The sequence below is a fragment of the Protopterus annectens genome, chromosome 6.part1, assembly GCF_019279795.1.
Source record: "Protopterus annectens isolate FY-2018-M chromosome 6.part1, PAN1.0, whole genome shotgun sequence".
Taxonomy (NCBI): domain Eukaryota; kingdom Metazoa; phylum Chordata; order Ceratodontiformes; family Protopteridae; genus Protopterus; species Protopterus annectens.
Genome location: NC_056738.1, coordinates 288,548,236 through 288,569,063, shown reverse-complemented (window position 1 = coordinate 288,569,063; position 20,828 = coordinate 288,548,236). Strand labels below are relative to the sequence as shown.

The 20,828-nt window shown below is 43.0% G+C and overlaps 1 protein-coding gene across 2 annotated transcripts in view; it reads right to left on the bottom strand.

The window, feature by feature from the left end:
• Positions 1 to 20,828, bottom strand: part of SPAG16 (sperm associated antigen 16) — a 971,574-nt gene that overhangs the window by 739,002 nt on the left and 211,744 nt on the right. For both annotated transcript variants that reach the window (XM_044075715.1, XM_044075714.1), the window contains exon 3: positions 19,067 to 19,165. In XM_044075715.1, the coding sequence (XP_043931650.1) occupies positions 19,067 to 19,165 (99 nt within the window). The remainder of the gene's footprint in view (positions 1 to 19,066; positions 19,166 to 20,828) is intronic.

Genomic DNA, 20,828 nt, shown 5'->3' with positions numbered 1-20,828 from the left:
CAAAAAGAAAATTCTTCCAAGGCAGAATCTCATGAAGCACTTTCCTCAGAATCACAGTACAAGATATGGGGAAAAAAAGAAGATGATGCCCGTTACTTATTCTTATCCTCTTCATCTAATAGAGGAATTTCAGAATTTGAGGGCGCTGACCTTTTTCTTTTTCAGAAATTTTCAGGTAATTTTTAAGAGATTTAAAATCCTGGAACAATTCTTTAGCCAAGTAAACTGTTCCTGACCAACACGAAAAGTGCTACAAGAAGATAAGTGTTTAACTTTTTATTTCTTGTTTCTAGGGGCATCACTAAAAGGGGACAGACTCATGGATGAAACCTCATCAAAGGGTACAGTCCTCCCCACCTACATAGGGATGCTCCCACTGAAAATCTCATGACCAAAGAAAGTGGCTCTCCCATGCGGCTACAGCAGAGGGATCTATTCAAAAAAGTGGGTGGCCAGAGAAACAACCACTGACGACAACAGTCACTAGTCAGTGGTAGATTGACTAAATCCACCATTTGTGCAAAAGCTCTTTTGCAGATTGCTTCTTCTTTGATACATAAAACCGTATACAAACCACACACACACAATGATGTACTTAAGGTACTTAATCATTTTAACCTTTCTAAAAACACAAAACATAGCTTATTCTGACTGATTGGTTTCAGTTTGTGAATTATTAAAACAAGTTTGTGAAGTAGAGTGAAAATAAACGAATCTGATGCGTATTTCACTTTCATTAGAAGTTAGGACTGGGAACACTGTAGTTAAATATGCGACTGAGTTAACACACAGAGCTAAAGACTTTACCAGTGGGAATTTGCATGACTTATTGGTAAAAGACAGAATTATACAGGACAGAAAAAACAGAAAGTAAAATGTAAGCTTTTGCCTTAACGTGATTTGTCACTATAAAAAGCTGTGAGGTATGAAGAGCCACAGAGTTAACCAGCATGAAATGAAGAGCTAGCAGAAAATTTGGACAAGTGCAAAACTAAAACGGAATTAAATGTCTGTGAGCAGTAGACAAAGCAATGCTGTAAAGTCAAGACATAATAAAAAATGCTTCTGAAAGTAAAAGTTTCAGTAGAAAATAAGACAGTGGAATAGTGTTCAGCTGAGCAAATGCTATTTTGGTTAAGCTGACCATTTTTCCATATATGAAAGTCTGCAAAGAAAAAACAAATAAAAAAAAGCTTTGGAACTGAATGAAGCAAATGTGTCCATTAACCAAAATGACCCATGCAAGATAAACACTAATACATTTGCAAATGGTGTTGATTTGTATGTTAAGATGTTGATTTCTATGTTTAGACTGTGTGCACTATTTCACTTCTGAACTCAAACTTAACATGTAAATCAATGTAAAAGCTACTGGATGAAAAGAATGTGTATACAACAGCATACATGGTATACTTATTACTTTTAAGTTAGATACTGGGATTGAATGTATCACTACCACATTCAGTTCATTAAAGTTATTGAGCTTGGGAAACTTCATTACTTATTTCAGCTATACAGTGAAACCAATCAGAATAAGTTGTGTTTTGTGTGCAAAGACAAAAAGTACATTTCACTGCTACAAGTAGTATCAGTTCAGAGATTTAATATTTTAGGAAAGTCAGCATGTGAATTGACAAGTTTGATTCAGCAAAGTCAGAGTGCAAGTAGAATCAGTGCACTACTGGACACACTGAAGTCAGAGAAATATTTGCATTGTCAGACTATGAATTGCACAGTTGCAGTGTCAATTACTGGCAGGTACTCTGAGGCAATTATAAGTAAATTTATGCAATATAAAAAAATAAAGCCTCAAGAACAGACTGCACAGTGATCTGAGACTGTGAAACAAAGAGAAAATTGTTAGGTAAAGCTGAAAAATACAGAACTTACTTATCCATCTCTGCTGTCAGACTATCAAACTTTTTCATCATACTGAAAATAGCCTGGGGTTCTTGAAAAATATGACACTGATGAGATGGTCATATAAGTAAAAAAGCTCCATTACCAGTTCAAAGCTGCTGTGTGTAGCTTGATGGAAGTCATAAATCACAAAGCTAATGTTCAAATCCATTAAGTGATCGTGCCAATCCATCTACATAATATGTTAGACAGAACACATGAAGCAAGCTTAGGAATTGTCAGTTATAAAGAAAGGACACTTGGTGGTTTATTTTGACCAGGAATGCCCAATGAGATCAAACTGATAGTAAACACTGTCAGATCTGGAACGCACACCATAAGATAACTCCAAAGATGCAATGATATTCCAGGAATGTCATCAAGCAATTTTTTTTTTCAGGTCTGTTACACTTCAAGGTCAGCCAGCATCTTATTTGCTTTGTACTACTATTCTAAGTACCCTAAGTCCAATGAGCTCAAAGTTATCTTTTCAAATTGTCATAACACTGGTATAGTCACACATTTTCCCAACATGGTAATCCTGTCATACTCATCACAAATAATAGTCCACCAAGTTTAAATCAGGACTCTAGAGCATTTTTCACAATAAAGAATATTTCAGAACATCACATTTTTATCAATATGTCCTCAGTCAGACAAACATTTTAATACAACCACAGAACTTTCAGTTTCATTATTTATTAATGGGAAAGAGAATGACAAAAATGCTTCCAATGTCTTCTGATATGCTTCGGCCACAATAAATGCCAGATATACAAGCTGCTTAGCAATCTGTTCAGCGGAAACAAAAATTCTACTACGGCTGGTCAATTAGCTTATCACATAAGCTGAGACTCAGACAGATGCTAAGAATTCAGAATCCAACTGACAAAACACTTGCTGCAGCAAGAAGCTGTTTGTTAACTCCATATGTAACAAACCAAAATGTGGCACACTGGCAAGAAAAAGGAATGTGTAACACAAAGAAGAAACAGAAAGCACTTGTACTCCACAGGATTATTACTGTTACAGTTTAGTGAAGTGATTAAGAAACTGACAATTAAGTAACAATTCAAACCAGGAAGAGTCAAAATTACCCCAGCCAGAGACTGTTCCAGAATGCGATTCAGACAAGTACCCCATCCATAACTGTGTGCCAGCAAATTCCTCAGACACAAAGTCTACTGCTGACAATTAATCTGATTTTGACCACATGCAACAGTAGAACCAGCTTAGGCTACAACATCATTTGACAGTGACTGTAAATTGTCAAGATACAGTAGAGTTATTAAAAAATAGAGAGACTATTACATGCTCTAACTGCAATGGACCAGAAAACGAAAATGTTGCCATATATCATCATCATCTTTCGGCTTTTCCTGTTAGGGGTCACCACAGCGGATCATCTCTTCCATTTCTTCTTATCCTCTGCATCTTGCTCTGTCACACCAACCGCCTGCATGTCCTCTCTCACCACGTCCATAAACCTTATCTTAGGCCTTCCTCTTTTCCTCTTACCTGGCAGCTCCATCCTTAGCATCTTTTTCCCAATATACCCATCATCCCTCCTCAGCACATGTCCAAACCAACGCAATCTCGTCTCTCTTGCTTTGTCTCCAAACTGTCCAATACGAGCTGACCCTCTTAATATACTGATTCCTAATCCTATCTATCCTAGTCACACAGAGTGCAAATCTTAACATCTTTAACTCTGCCACATCCAGCTCTGACTCCTGCCTTTTTGTCAATGCCACTGTCTCCAACCCATATAACACAGCTGGTCTCACTACTATCTTGTAGACCTTCCCTTTCACTCTTACTGGTACCAGTCTGTCACAAATCACTCCTGACGCTCTTCTCCACCCATTTCACCCTGCCTGTACTCTCTTCTTCACCTCTCTTCCACATTCAAAATTACTCTGAACTGTTGATCCCAAGTACTTAAACTCGTCCACCTTTACCAACTCTACTCCCTGCATCCATACCATTCCTCTACCCTCCCTCTCATTTGCACTCATATATTTTGTCTTAGCCCTGCTGACCTTCATTCCTCTGCTCTCTAGAGCATATCTCCACCTCTCCAGAGTCTCCTCAACCCGATTCCTACTCTCACTACAGATCACAATGTCATCTGCAAACATCATAGTCCGCGGGGCCTCCTGTCTGATCTCATCTGTCAACCTATCCATCACCACTGCAAATAAGAAAGGACTCAGAGCTGATCCTTGATGTAATCCCACCTCCACCTTAAACGGATCTGTCACTCCCACTGCAGTCCTCACCACTGTCACACTACCCCCGTACATATCCTGTACCACTCTTACATACTTCTCTGCCACTCCCGACTTCCTCATACAATACCACAACTCTTCTCTAGGCACCCTGTCATATGCTTTCTCCAAGTCTACAAAGACACAATGCAACTCCTTCTGATCTTCTCTGTATTTCTCCAACAACACTCTCAGAGCAAACATTGCATCTGTAGTGCTCTTTCCTGGCATGAAACCATACTGCTGATCACTAATAATCACCTCCCTTCTTAACCTAGCTTCTACTACTCTCTCCCATAACTTCAAGCTGTGACTGATCAGTTTTATCCCTCTGTAGTTACTGCAGCTCTGCACATCACCCTTATTCTTAAAGATAGGGACCAAAACACTTTCTCCACTCCTCGGGCATCCTCTGACTTTCCAAAATTTCATTAAACAATCTAGTTAAAAATTCCACTGCCATTTCTCCTAAGCACCTCCATGCTTCCAGTGGGATGTCATCTGGGCCAACAGCCTTTCCATTCTTCATCCTCTTCATAGCTGTCCTTACTTCCTCCTTGCTAATCTGTTTCACTTCCTGATTCACTATCCTCACATCATCCAACCTTTTCTCTCTCTCATTCTCTTCATTCATCAGCCTCTCAAAATACTCTTTCCATCTACTCAACACACTCTCCTCTCTTGTGAGTACCTTTCCCTCACTATCCTTTATCACTCTTACTTGCTGCACATCTTTCCCAGCTCTGTCCCTCTGTCTAGCCAATTGGTACAGATCCTTTTCTCCCTCTTTAGTGTCCAATCTCTCATACAACTCTCCATACGCCTTATCCTTTTAGCTTTCGCCACCTCTCTCTTTGCCATGCGCCTCATCTCCTAATACTCATGTCTACTTTCTTCATCTCTTTGACAATCCCACTTCTTCTTCGCCAGCCTCTTCCTCTGTATACTCTCCTGTACTTCCTCATTCCACCACCAGGTCTCCTTGTCCTCCTTCCTCTGTCCAGATGTCACACCAAGCACCTTTCTAGCAGTCTCCCTTACTAGTTTTGCTGTAGTTACCCAACTATTCGGTAACTCTCCACTGCCTCCCAGTGCCCGTCTTAACTCTTCCCTAAACTCCACTTCACAATCACCCTTTTTTAACTTCCACCATTTAATCCTTGGCACTGCTTTCACACTCCTCCTCCTCTTCTTGATCACCAACGTCATCCTAAAGACCACCGTTCTATGCTGTTTAACTACACTTTCCCCTGCCACCACTTTACAGTCTCCAATCTCCTTCAGACTGGCCCTCCTACATAGGATATAATCTACCTGTGTGCATCTTCCTCCACTCTTGTACGTCACCCTATATATATATATATATATATATATATATATATATATATATACACACACACACACACACATATATATATATATATATATATATATATACACACCTAGCAAATTGTTTACCTCTAAGAACTGATGTAGTATCACATATGACACCCTAGTCTAGTTCGGTGTGTGTGCATATATGTGTATGTATGCATTTGAGTACATCTATATTGAAACCAAAGGGTAAAAGGTCAGACAGACAACCATTCAGAAAAGACTGCCAAAAAGACCTAGCCAAACTAGACTATTCATTGTAAAACCTTAAACCTCCTGTAGTGGAGGCCAATGGGATATATGCAAAGGACCCCTTAAGGCATACCATTGTTTCGGCTACCTGGCTTTTGAATGCCCATGACTTTTTACTTTAAGAATTTATGGGTACATTCATACTTTAGAAACAGAACTTAAAATCAAGTCTGATGCCCATAAGCATTAGGATGTATGCAAAATAGCCCAAACAACATCCAAACCAAAGGGTAAAAATGTCACACAAACAAACCACTCAATAAAAACTGCAAGAGATAAAGACAAGCTAAACTCTTCACTGTGTAATACCTTAAACTTCCTGTAGTGGATGCCCATGTGATATATGTAAATGACCCCTTAAGGACATGCAAGTACTTCAGCTACATGGCTTCTGGATTTCCATGACTTTTTAAGTCTTTATGGGTACATCCAGGCCAATAAGACTAGAATGCCTCTAGTTGTTTTTCGTAGTTACATACTACTGAAGCCTCTCGGTGTCTATTATTAAATCATATTAACAGTAATAATGCCAGACCATGCTACACGTTATTGAAACATTTCTTACATGAAGGGCAATACAACTGCACTAATAACTGCTATATGTCTAGTACAGCTATAGATATTTATAGCTGTTTATATACTATTTACTGATATTGTGGTAATTTTTGGATTTCTTTAAATAACTCAGTATTTTATTTACTATTTATTTTATTTGACATTTGTTTACCGGGGTGGTTTGACTGGGTCTACAGAACCCATTTTCAGCAGAGGCCTGGGAAGAAAAGCTGCAAATACAGTACAATACAAATACAGTATAATACAATACAATACAAATAACATTAAAAATACTATACAAAAATAAGTTGAAAGAATAAACTATGTTACAAAATATTACAATATATACTACACATCTAGACAATTCTATAGTTAAAACATTATAGACAATCACCATATACAAAGCCTATGAGTAGATACTGTCCAAAACTAGTATGTAGGTAGGTACTACAATGTATGACACTGACTGTTATAGTACATGAAAAAATAGAACGTTGGTTTCAGTTAGGAAAATAATAGACAGAAAGTTAGTGATGCAGAAAGACAGTGACAGAGTTAAGAAGAATAGAGTCTGAGCAGTAGCTTAAGGATATGGTATAGAAACAGAGAAGGAGTTAGGAGAGCCTAAGGATCTTGCAGACTATGAGGGAGTGAAATATGACAGAAGAGGAGGATAGGGCTAATGTGGAAGAAGAGGCAGAGATGAGCATTAGCAGGCTTTATGCAGGAGCAAAGCCATGTATTTTTGAAATGATTTTTTGAGACTTTGAAATGGGTTAGGCCAGGCACAGACCTGGTAGCTAGAGGTAGTGTATTTCATAATATAGAGACAGAGTATGCATACAGCGAGTGACCTGGTTTTCTTGTAAGTTTTGAGATAGCTAAGAGATTTTTGTCTTCTGATCGTAGGAATCAAGTTGGTGTGTAAGGTGTGACTAGATTGATTAATACAGTGCAGGCAGTAGAGGCTTAAAAATAAGGTTGTGCAAGGTGGATAGCTGAATAAAGGCAAGTTGGTTGGGGAGTTCAAGCCAGTTTAGTTCTAGTAGCAGTTTACAGTGGTGTGTGTGATATTTAGAGTTTGTGGCAAACTTTGCAACTTTGTTGTAGCACTGTTCCATCTTGCTTAGGGTAGAAGTTTGTAAGTTAGGATAGGAATACCGTACAGAAGGGAGGAAAGTAAAAATGTTTTTGTAAGGGTAGTTTTTGCTTGCTGCAGTAAAGAAATGTTTGTTTCTATACAAGAGTCCCAGTTTTTGATAAGTTCTCTTTACATTTTGTTGTATATGGGGGTTGAATGAAAGTTTATTGTCAATGGTAACTCATAGAAGTTTGGTTTCCTGCACTATTTCTATGACAGTGTTGTCAAATGCAAGGATGCTGACATGATCTGTGACAGGGGAGATGTTTTCGGGGTGAAAGAGTACTAGTTTGGTTGTCTTTGGATTAAGAAAGAGTTGGAAATTTCTTAGCCAGGATTCGACTGCAGTAAAGGACTGCTGAGTTTTTGAAAATAGTTCTGGTAGTGACTGAGCAGTGCAGATTATGGTTGAATCATCAGCGTATTGAATGAGGGTTCCAGGGTGAGAGGCAGTGTGAAGAGTAGGGGTCTGAGGATGGAGCCTTGAAGGACTCCAGTAGGGTTATGTAGAAAGGGTGAGAGTTCATTGGACCATTTCACTACTTGTTTATGATACTTGAGGTAGCTCTGAAACCATTTTACTGTGTTATCTGAGAAGCCTAAGTTATACAGTGTGTTCAGTAGTAAGGGGTGAGACACTGTGTCAAAGTCCTTGGAGAGATCAAGAAAAACTGAAGCTGTATAGCATCCTGCATCTCTGGCCTTGTTCACAGTGTCTGTAAAGGATAATAGAGCTGTAGCTGTGCTGTGGCTAGGTCTGAAGCCATGTTGGGTTTTGGTTAAAACTCTCTCAAGAATTTTGGATATGGTTGACGAGATGGATATAGGATGGAAATTGGATGGTTCAAAAGAGTTGCCTCCTTTATGGATGGGAGTGATGTGAGATTGTTTCCATACAACAGATAGGCAAGACCTATTTATAAGGATACTGACTGGGTAGGCGATTGAGTTGGCAGCCAGTTTGAGGTGGTGGAAGATCAGCCGAAGTGGAGGAGGGTTTTAGTTTTTGAAGCAGTTTCTTAAAGGTGACAGTGGGTAGGGGCTGAAATGAGAATGTGGTTCGTATGAGATTTTGTTGAGAAGGGGTTATTAATGACAGGGTTAGAAGTAGTTGATGGTCTAGGATTGGTATCCAAATACCAGCATTAGGAGTGTTAGTTAGTAGGTCTGATATTGATTTTATGAAGTGCTTATTAAAGTTTTCAGCTATCTGTGATGGAGGAGTATCAGGTGATAGGGTGTGCTCTCTGTTCCGGGGTTAAGCAGAAAAGATATGGAGTGCCAACATTTATTGGAGTTGATTTTATGCTGGAGTTGAAGCTGAGAATAGTATGACTTCTTATCTCTGTTGATTTGTCACTTTGTTACGTAGTGTTTTGAAATTGGAATATCCAAGTGGTTCAGACATAGCTGCTTAACCCAGTATGAAAGCTCTCCATGGGATGAATAAAATTGTGATAAAAGCATATGCTTAATTTGGGTGCTAAATGAAATATTGTAAGTTGTTTACAAAACACTACAAAATTCATATTTACTTTGACATAAAATCCAGTTTATGTAATAGAAACTAATGAACACAACCACTGTTTGTGCTGCATAATTTGCCATTTACACTTCTTTGGAAACCATTTGACTGAAATTTGAGGACATAATTTGATTTTGTCAAAAAGCTAAGGATGCAGCCATTGGAAGTCAGACTGCAAACTTCCAGAACTCAATTGAAGGGAATTACATATGTGTAATTATTGTAAATACAAGCATCAAGTATATTGGGAGGGATGTAAAGTATTTTGCTATGGGTCTTTCATATTCTCATAAGGCTAGTACATGCAGGATGCATTGCTTAGCCAGTTACTACCATTATGCTAAATGGTAATTTTGCTTACTTACCAGCTCATGACTGCCAACGTCATTTACATTCTGTTATTGTGAAGTACATCCTAAACTTGCTGGACCTACATGGACCATCCATACCAAATTTCTCTCAAGATTTTCAGAGTGTTCCCACACTTTGGCATCTCCCTCCTCCAACGCTTTTACAGAATGAGGGAAATCTAAAATTTCAAATTATGCATCCCTCAAACAGCTTCTCAGTTGACCTAAGGACGTACTTATCCCATCCCCTCTTTCTCTAAATGAAAAGTCAAAAACTACAAAAGGAATCTGAAATTTCGCATACGCAGTACTCACACCAATCCTGGTTCCTCTTTATCCATCTTAAAAATGGGACAAATATCTTCATTCCACACAAACAATGGGCATTTTTTTCACACAGGAAAAAGGCAGACACTTTCCAATAGTTGCACACTTTACTTAATGTGTAAAATGTAAAACTATTTTGGAACTACATCCTGCTGTTACCACTATTCCCTCTACTCCCCAAAAAAAGAGTCCATTCTCTGTATAATGACCTTTGTCTCAGTATACAGACTCACTCTGGCCTTGAAAGGCAGTGGCCTCCTTGACTACCTCCCACATGATTAATAATGCGGGATCTGACAGTTGGATCTATTGCAAATCTCTACATGTCCTCCCGAGTTCCCCTTCCATAGAAAAGTATAGTATCTTCCAACAAATGTGGTACACATTTAGACTTACTGCTACCAACTACCAACTATTCCTTCACCTGAAGTAACTACTATCAGAAGAGGTCAGGTACTTTTTATCACCTGTGGTTTTGACTCAGACTTACTCCTACTACCCATCCCTTTTACTGAAATAATCACACTACCAACTGCTGTTGGAAATGTCAGCACTGGCTGACTCTCTTCCTAATGCCTTCCCATGATCTTATTTCCAAGCCAGGTTGCATGCTGTTGGAACATCATCAGAAACTGTCACCTGCTTGACTCCTTATCGCTCTTCACAATCCAAATGAACCCATGCCGATGGCACCTGAAAATGTGTCCGTCTTATGGCCCTAACAGGAGTGGGGTGCCCAGGCAAGTAATTAGAAGTTATGTACTCACCATAACGTTCCATCTGAGTAGGTGACTTCATTCGGATGCAACCTGTGGGTATCGGATCCGATCTCGGATCCGAGCCGGCAATTCAAAAGCTTAGGCTCCGAGCTCCTAGCTCCTCCCTCTTACCCATAACCCCTTGCCAAGCCCTGACTGACCTCAGATTGAGTTTGCCTCAAATACTGACCACAGTATACTAAAAACAGCATAAATACTCGCTCTATAAAGGTCAGGGGGATGGAGGGGGGGATGGTTGCATCCGAATGAAGTCACCTACTCAGATGGAACGTTATGGTGAGTACATAACTTCTAAATCTGAAGTAGGCAGACTTCATTCGTCTGCAACCTGTGGGACAGAGTCCCTAGCTACCTGAATCTTGGGCGGCCATCATGGAAGGATGTTCCGAGCACCGCTGAGCCAAAGGATGCTCTTCCTCTAGAAACAACATCCACCTTGTAATGAGAAATAAAAGTATGAGGCGAGGCCCAAGTAGCTGCCACGCAGATATCATCCAACGAAACACGGGACTTAAAGGCGGCTGACGAGAAACTGCCCTAGTAGAATGAGCCGTAACCCTCTGAGGGCAGGTCTGCCTGAAGTGTCATATGCCTGCAATATGCAATTAGCAATCCATTTAGATAGAGTGACTTTAGACACTGCTTTACCCAGAGCAAATTTAGCAAAGGAGACGAACAGCTGATCTGATTTCCTGTGGCCAGCTGTCCTGTTAATATAAAACGTAATTGTCTATGAACATCCAATGAATGCAATTTGTATTCCCTTTGTTTGAATACTTGGGAAAAAGACAGGCAAATTGATTGACTGGTTAATATTGATTCAGAAGAGACCTTCGAAGAAAAGATGGATTGGTCCTGAGGCACACCCTATCAGGAAAGAAAGAAAGGTAAGGCGGTTTGACACAAAGAGCCTGAAGCTCAGACACCCTTCTGGCTGAAGTGATAGCTACCAGAAAGGCAGTCTTCCAGGAAAGGAATTTTAAATCAGCAGAAGCTGCAGGCTCGAAGGGAGGAGCAGTAAGGGCCTGCAGGACTAAAGACAAGTCCCAAGGCGGTACAACCTCCTTGACTGGAGGCCTTAATAAAAAAACTCCTTTGAGAAAGGTTTTGCATAATTTCGCTGTCATAAGGGGAGCTGTGTCCTGTCCAATGTGATAATGCGAGATAGCCGCCAATTGTACCTTAATCGTGGAAGAACTGGCCCCTTGATGAAAGAGGTCTGTTAGAAAATCTAGCACCGCAGAGATAGGTGCTGAAAAAGGATCCACAGTTCTCTGTCCTGCCCATATAGAGAACCTCTTCCATTTACTTCCTGTCTGGTGGAAGGTTTATGAGCAGCCACCAAAATGGCTTTGACCGGTGAAGAGATACCGGGAGTCCTAATTAAGGTTGGAACTGGAGCAGCCAAGCTGTCAACTTCAGGGTTCGCAGATTGGGAACTGGCATTCCCAGAGGGTGAGAGATGAGATCCGAAATTGGATCCAGAATCCATGGTGGATTGATTTTGTGAGACCATACGAAGGGGAACCAAGGTTGTCGAGGCCAGAATGGGGCAATGAGAATCATTCTGCTCCCCAAACTGTTGGCTTTCTGCAGAAACCTCTGCATCAGAGGAAGTGGAGGGTAGGCATAAAGGAGACCGGGAGGCCAAGCATGCACCAGAGCATCCCCCAGGAACTCCCCTGGTGGGGGAAGTAGAGCGAAGAAATTGTCGCATTTGGCGTTTGAGGGAGAAGCAAAAAGATCGCAACAGGGTTGCCCCCAAACGGCAAAAATCTTCTTCGCTACTTGAAGGTTTAGGGACCACTCGTGTGGAGAAAGGATGGTGCGACTGAGCTTGTCCGCAAGGATGTTGGACTTTCCCGGAATGTGCGTTGCTATCAGAAAGCGTTTGGTGGAAATTGCCCATTCCCAGACTCTCATGGCCTCTCGACAAAGGGGGTAAGACCTGGTTCCTCCCTGCTTGTTGATATACCAGACTACCGACATGTTGTCTGTCTGAATCGCAATAATCCCTGAAGGAAGAACGTGGTGAAGTGCTTGCAACGCTAGGAGCACCGCCCTCATTTCCAGGACATTTATATGCAATGACGTCTCTGTGGGATTCCACGTGCCTTGGACAATCTTTCCGCAGAATGCCCCCACCCGAGGCAAGAAGCGTCCGTGGTCACTGTGGCTCGGGAAATGCAGCGCAAAAGGTCTCCCTGCCAGGGCTCCGGAGAAAGAAGCCACCACAGAAGGGAGTCCCTGCACGCTCTGCTGACCGCAATCGGAGCGTTTAGAGACGAACAAAGAGGAGACCACTGAACTTGAAGGGTCCATTGAAGAACCCGCATGCGTAAGCGGGCATGAATTAGAAGCGGGATAGCTGCCGCCATAGAACCTAGGGCCCTCAGGACCGAAGCTGCAGTTGGTGAAGGTTGAAGGATTGCTGTCACATGACACCTCAGGCTGACGATACGGTCTGGGGTGAGGAAGGCTCGCATTGATCTGGTGTCTAGTCTTCCTCCTATGAAATCTATAATTTGAGTTGGATTCAGAAAAGATTTCTCCCAGTTGATCGTGATGCCCAGCCTTGGTGCTAGTTGAAGGAAGTAATCCCTGGCTGAGCACAGAAGATGCCTTGATGATGCCGTCAGGAGCCAGTCGTCCAGGTACGGAAAGACCTGTAATCCCTGGAGCCTCAGGTGGGCCGCTAACACCTTGGTAAACACCCTGGGGGCTGAGGTGAGACCCTGAACTGATAATGACTGGCTCCCAGCCGGAAGCGAAGAAACCTCCTGGATCGTCTGTCCATCCGTATGTGGTAGTACGCATCCTTGAGGTCTATGGAACACATCCAGTCGTTCTCCCTCAAAAGGGGGAGTATAGATTGCAGGGTGACCATCCGGAACTTTTGTTTGGTTACTGACAGGTTCAACAGGGAAAGGTCTAAAATTGGTCTTAAGTCCCCCGTCTTCTTTGGCACCAAAAAGAACCTGGAGTAAAACCCTAATCCGGCTTGATCTGGGGGGACGCGCTGGATGGCTCTTTTTTCTAGCAGCTGCTCGATCTCGAGAGCTGCTGCCTCCCTTTGGTCGGGTGGAACATCTGGGAGGCTGCGAGATTTGGGAATCTTGATTAGGGGTATTGAATATCCTCTGGATATGAGTCGAAGCACCCAACTGTCTGTTGTTATGGACTCCCAAGAAGTCAGGTGCATCGAAAACCACCCCCCGACTGCCTCCAGAGACGGACAGCCGGGCAACCCTTCAGGGCTGCTGCGTGGGTCTCTCAGAGAAGGGTTCTCTGGACCCAAAATTGCCAGGAGCCCCCCTGCCTCTGGCACGACGACCTCCCCGTCCTCCTCTGCCACGGAAGGACTGGTTATCCGGAGCAGGTTGGGACTGCTGCGACTTCCGGAACCACATCTTCTTCTGTCCCTTTTGGTTCTTAGAGAAGGACCTCTGGGGAGCTGAGAAGCGGACTCCGACGGCAGACAGCGTCTTCCCGTCCTTTTCGCTCTGGACTAATGTGTCGCGAACAGTCTTGCCAAACAAGGCAGAACCATCGAAAGGGGCATTCGCGAAGGTCGCCTTGAAGGGCTCAGCAAAATCACAATGGCGGAGCCAGGCCTGTCGCCTCATGACAAGGCCTGCTCCGCTGGCTCTAGCGGCTCCCTCAGTAGCATGAGACAGCAGCCGCATAGATGTATTGGATACAGATCTGAGAGTGGCCATTCGGGTGGAGTAAACCTGTTTATCCTCACTCGAGATGGACTCCGCCGGAGATGCAGCGTATTCTTTAATCAGATCTCGCTGCATCCTAATGACATGTGCCATGTAGTTCAGCGCTCTCAAAGAGAAGGTCGCTGAACTAAACACTCGCTTCCCAATGCGATCCATCAAACGGGACTCCTTGCCCGGAGGATGGACGGAGGGACTCTCCTGGGCCAATTCCCTCTTCGTGGCTGCAGCCATCATCATGGCATCAACTGGGGGACCCTTACTCCAGTGGGTGCAGTCTGATGGAGGAGAAAGAATGCGGTCCGGGCGCTTAGGGATAGGCTCAATGGTGTCCGGATCCTTCCACGCCCTGATAGATATAAGATCTACCAGGGGGTCAGCAGGAGGGGACACCCAAGAGGTAGAAGGGCCCACCTCGAATGCCTCCAAGAACACAGACTCGTCCGAAGAAGCCTTGGGGGCAGACCACGGCCCCGATCCTTAACATCTCCATGATGTCTCCAAATGAGACGTCCTCAGGGGTGACCTAGGGGAGCCTTCCCCTTCATCCAAGTCCGTGTCTTCAGTGACGGACTCAGGGGAGTCCATGTGCCTCCTCTTGCACTTGCGCTTCCGAGGTACTTCATCGGGGGGGCTGTCCGAGGAGTACTCTTCAGCAGATGGATGTTCCAAGGGAACCACTTGGGACATCGAGGCGGGCTGTCCCTGGGACCGGCTGGTGGGGGCCTGGCCCAACTGCAAAGGAGTGCGGGATGGAGCCGTGGCAGGGACCGGGGGTCCGGATGTCCTCGACAGTGCCCTTTCCATAACGTTGAAAGCCGAGGGGGAGCCAGCTTCTCTAAGCCCGAGCCGACCCCACTCGGATCCGGCGACGGATCGGAGTCGGAGCGAAACCGCCGGATCCGAAAGACCAGTGTGCTCCGACCTGGACGGAGCCGAAGACACACCAGCTCCCTCGGATCCGAGGCTCGGCCCTCGGCTCCGAGAGGTCGGGTCCGAAGTACCCGAAGCACTCAAGGGATGGGACGGATCCGAGGTGCGCCGACCAATCGGATCAGACCCACCCCCGGATCCAAATCTGCACGGCGCCGAAAGCTCCGAACCCGTGGTATGGGTCGGAGAAGGAGCTAATGGGGCGAAAAAAGGGGTCGAAGCCCCTCCCGGTTGGGGGGGGGCTAGGAGCACTCCCTTTGCATTTGGGCCTGGATGAATTTCCTCATCATCCGGTCCATATCAGCTTCGCTCATCGAAAAGGTCGATCTAGAGGAGGCCACCGAAGCGAACCTAGAGAACCGTCTCGGTGACCTCCTGGAAGGGCGAGCCTCCTCCTCCTCGGGTCCAGGAGAGAACCGAGGGGAGTGGAGCCGAGGAGGAGGAAAGCTAGAAGGCACAGGGGAAGCCCGCTTAGATGGAGGAGCCGAGCTGGAAGCTTCGGCTCTCCTCTTGTGGTGCTTCTCCCTGTGCCTCTCCTTCTGTCTCTCCCTAGTAGAATCCTTCCCCTCCGGCAATTTTAAGGGAGGTTGAGTCCCAGCCGGAGGGGGAGAACTCACAGCAACAAGTTGCTGACTGGAGGGGGCAGAGGCCGAAGCAGTATCTGGGGGTAAAAGACCCGCCAGCACTAACTTCGACCTCCGTTCCCTTAAAGCCCGGGGGTTGAACCCTGCACAAATGGTACAACCAGAAGACAGGTGTTCAACCCCCAAGCATTTAACGCACCGAGTGTGGCCATCTGCTGGGGACAGCTTATGGCCACACTCGGTACATTTCGAAAAGACAGCCTTAGGGGCTTCAGACATTACACCTAAGGCCTAAACACACACACACACAAACAAACTACGAAAAACCCGAGAAAAATTAACTAAAGAGGGAGGGAAAGCCTTAACCACACACAACACTAACTATATTTGTAACAAAAAAAGAGAATTTGAACAATTTTCCTGTCAGAAAACTACACTTATCTCAAAACCACGCCAGGAGCTCTAGAATTCCGTTGCTTCTTGAAAAGCGGCAAACGAAATCTGGGGTCAGTCAGGGCTTGGCAAGGGGTTATGGGTAAGAGGGAGGAGCTAGGAGCTCGGAGCCTAAGCTTTTGAATTGCCGGCTCGGATCCGAGATCGGATCCGATACCCACAGGTTGCAGACGAATGAAGTCTGCCTACTTCAGATTGCTCCATAACTGCAGGCTTTAAAAAAAGTTACATTTCATGCAGTATCCATCTTGCAAAAGCTTTTCAACCCACTACCAGGATGGGGTACAGGCTCTTGTAATAATTGTAGTTTGAAGATAACAATGGTAGCACTGCCATAGTGGTAGACAAATTCCCTCATATGGCTTTGGTTCCCTACCCTGTTTCTGTGGATATTTGGTGTGTAGATGCCCTATTTGGTTACACCAAAAACAGCTATCCCCAAGAACTTGCTGTGAACTAGAACAACTAATTTCTTGCTTTTACAGTGAAACCTGTTGTGATAGTTTAGACTGCCCTCCAAGACTTTCCTTTTGCCCTCTTATGAAGTTGTGTCTTGCTCATTAAACAGAGATCATGGCTTTTAGGGCGGCACAGTGGTGCAGCAGTTAACGTTGTCGCCTCACAGCAAGAGGTTCTCCGGTTCGATTCTCGGCTGGGGTGCCTTCTGTGTGGAGTTTGCATGTTCTCCCTGTGTTCGCGTGGGTTTCCTCCGGGTACTCCGGTTTCCTCCCACATTCCAAAGACATGCATCTGGAGCATTTCTCCCCGGGCCTCCGCTGAAAACAGGCTCTGTGGAACCTAGTCGGACATTCCCGGTCAACAAATGTTAAATAAATAAAATAAAAAAAAAAAAATGTACCCATCTCTTCAGCCAAGCTAAAGTTGCAGTCTGTCCAACAGATCCTCATGTCTTCATATCTTCAGGCAAAGTTTTGAGTGTTAACTCAATATTTAAAAAGTAGTAGCTGAACATTCATTCACCCATCTATGAAACTAAGGAATTATTTCTGAAATGGAACCACTGATACCACCTTCTGTTTTTCTTATATGTTCTTGAAACTTTTAGAAAAAAGCATTCAAAAAAGACATCTTATTTTACTACAGTAAACACAATCAGAATTAAACATTTTACAAATGGCAAGCATAGTTTTACCTGTGATCAAAGCATTTAAAAAAAAAACCTCATGTACTACCTTTGGTCAGTTTGGTTCTAATTACACATGCTTTAGAATGCAGATATAAAACTATGAAAAGAATCCCCCTTTGCACTGAGGAATTAGTTTAGTTCTTTCCTTAGCTACCTTTGTGCATTTGGTGAAGGATCACATTCCCGCTTGAGCAGACATTCATTCTCCTTCCCTTGTGCAATGGACAGCTCAAACTGACACTTACCTCTAGGCAATTCAACCACAAAATTATTTTTTCACCCGAATGCATCAACAACAGGAAATGAGCTTTTTCCATCCCCAGCTGCTCAGTATCTTGGGTATAAGCAAACAACCGTGGCAGTGTTTGTCAAATGAAGCAAGCCTTCCTTGGTTGCCTAGACCTGTTTTAGGCAAGAAATTGTCCTGAGGTAGGTGGGCTATACTCTAGCTTTGCAGTGGTAGTGACAGAGGTCTACAGAAATGACGCATTTCTGACATGGGATGTTCAATTGGCATCATGCTGATCTGTCAACAATACACCGAATGCTGATAGACTGAAAAGGAAACTGCTAAAATAACTTTTGGCAAAACTCCAGGTGAGGAACACCTCCACACCTTCAAAACACACACACACACACACACACACACACACACACACACACACACACACACACACACACACACACACACACACACACACACACGTGTACACACACGTACACACACAAGTGTACACACACACACGTGTACACACACGTACACACACACGTGTACACACACGTACACACACACGTGTACACACACGTGTACACGCACACACACGTACACGCACACACAATTACGTGTGCACACACACGCACATGTACACATACATGCATACCTACTCTGAGATCTATTGGCATTTGTTGTAATTGCTTTGATAGATTGACACCTTCTTCTAGTCTGAGGACTTGAGAAGGTGTTGAACTGGGGGGGCACAATGGTCAAAAAGAGTAAGAGAAATAGTAGAAAGCTAGGAGTGGGGTATGGATTAAACATTTAATAAAAGGGTGTATGAAAAATAATTGGAAACAAGTGATGCAAAGTAAAAGATTTATGCAATAGCTTGGAAAGTTACTGGGAGAGAGTTAAGTAAAGTGGGGGTAGGTGCAGTGAATAGAAGTCTTGGTTGGGTTCTAATGAGAATGAGGCAAGTAAGAAGCGTGTCCAAATTGTATATATATATATATATATATGTATGTTCATAGGTGTTTACTAGGCTAACGACCACAAGGGCCTTTTTAAGCCTAGTCATGAATCCCAAATATCTGACATGTTTACATGTTCTGATATCCTTGATAGGTGTCCATTAGAGACATAGGTGCCAAACCAGGGATGAATTGTGTGATTGTGTGTGTAAGTGCTTTTGTATATATATATATATATATATATATATATATATATACATATACATAAATATTTCTGAGGCCATAGAAACTTGTAAAGAGAAAAGATGCAAAGCAATAATGAAGAAAATAAAACTTTTCCCACTTACCCGAGTCCCAAAATCAAAATTTAAGCACAACACATTTTAGCAGTTGCTCAAAAGAAATTTTTACTAAGTTTGGAAAATAATTAGTCATATAACAGAAGACAGTGCTAATACTGACTAAATCTACAGCAATAAGCGACTAACTAGACAACCCACAAAGCAAAGTAAAGCAAGTTACTCATTCCAGAGTTCTAATTTGAATACAGAAAGTAACACCAACCACAGCCTGGATGGCTTCAGTCTGCTCCTGAACAGCATGGACTGCTTTCTCAAAATCTTCTTCACCTTCTACAATGCTATCATAGTCATCCAGTGGCACCTAATCAAATGGAAGGAAACAAAGTGCAATGAAGTTATGAATAATTTCTAGTGTTTAAAGTGAAATCATCATAGAATTCTAAAACACAAGGTCATTGGAAACAAACTATACATGTTGAACTATTAGCAGAATACGACCCTGGTGTGCATAAAGCACAACATACTAAAGATTAGTAAAATGCCTGCTGTGCACTACCTTAACATACAGATAATGCTCACCAATTTGTTTAGTTCATTCTGGCACATTCCAGTTTAAGGAGGAGATACTCTGTGCACTATACAGGAGTAGGATGTGCAGGTTATGGAACACAGCAAGCAAAAATAATGTACTTACTACAGTGTTATTTCTGTAACTTACAGGACAAAGGCAGTGGACATAAGTATCACTGTGCAATGCAAACATTAACAGGCTGTTATGTACCTTTCAATACCATAATGCATTACATTGCTCTCCCTAGCCAGCTCTGAGGTTAGCTGTGCAAAAGAAAAAATAAATTTAAAACTCAATGCACACAAGACCGTTGAAGGTGTGTGAACTTGTTGAGGATGGTCTCACTCTTAGGGAATTAGCAATAAGGTGCTTGTATAACTTCTGAAAGGAGTGCGTCTGTCCTCAGTAACTGGTAAGATGGAGCCCTAAACTCTTCCTACTCTTTGAACCACTATGAGAATACACCCTTGGAATGGTAGCCCAAAGACAGATCTAGATCTGATAGACCCATTATTTACTACAAAAATATCACCAAGGGATGCATTTCTGAAAAAAAAGTTACCAAGATAACTAAAGTTCTAGAACAGTAAACCTTAGTAATTTGTAGTGACAGCTCATCATACTTACACAGCCAGATTTTATACAATCAAACAGCTAACTGGCAAGTGTGTGAGAGAGAGAGAGAAAAAAATCTATGGCCCAGAGAACTAAAGCAGAAGAAAAAGCTGGATATCCTTTCCTATGGACTTGGCTCTGTCGACATAACACCTCTTAGCAATCAAAATCAATACACACCAGCAGTGCACGGTTATAATGCTTTCTACATAATTAGACCAGCTACCCCACAGACAGGGACTAAAGGTGGAGGTGTCTCAACTGACAACAATAAAAATACCTCAGGGCTGGTCAAACAGGACAATGCACTTGAGCTTCTCCATGTAAAAATAACCATAGGCAAAATTGCATACCACTTCCTTGCAAGCTATAGGCCCTTCCTCTATGACCCAGGAAACCCATAACAAGTATTTAAAATTACTGGAAACACTAACCATCCAACCCAAAACCATATTCAAGGGTGATTTTAATTTTTAATTACCCCACTAGTAATGGAATCATATACGACACCAAAGTTACAAGTACAGAGATTCCTGGATTTTGTAAACACAAACTCCCTGGACCAGATTGTCAATACACTGACCAGGGGTGCAAACATGCTGGATCTGGTCCTCAGTAATATGAGTGTTGCACACTCCCTAGTGTACTGTCTTCTCTGGTAAGGTCAGAGCACAAAATGTCTCCTTTGAAGTAAAAATAAAGCTGGAACCACAGCTAACCCTTTAAATGCTCAAGAACTATTCTAAGGCTAACTTCCTACTATTAAGTGGTAACCTGGTAAAATAGCAAGCCCCTATAAACCCTTAGAACACTGCTGCCTAGGCAAAACCATACACAG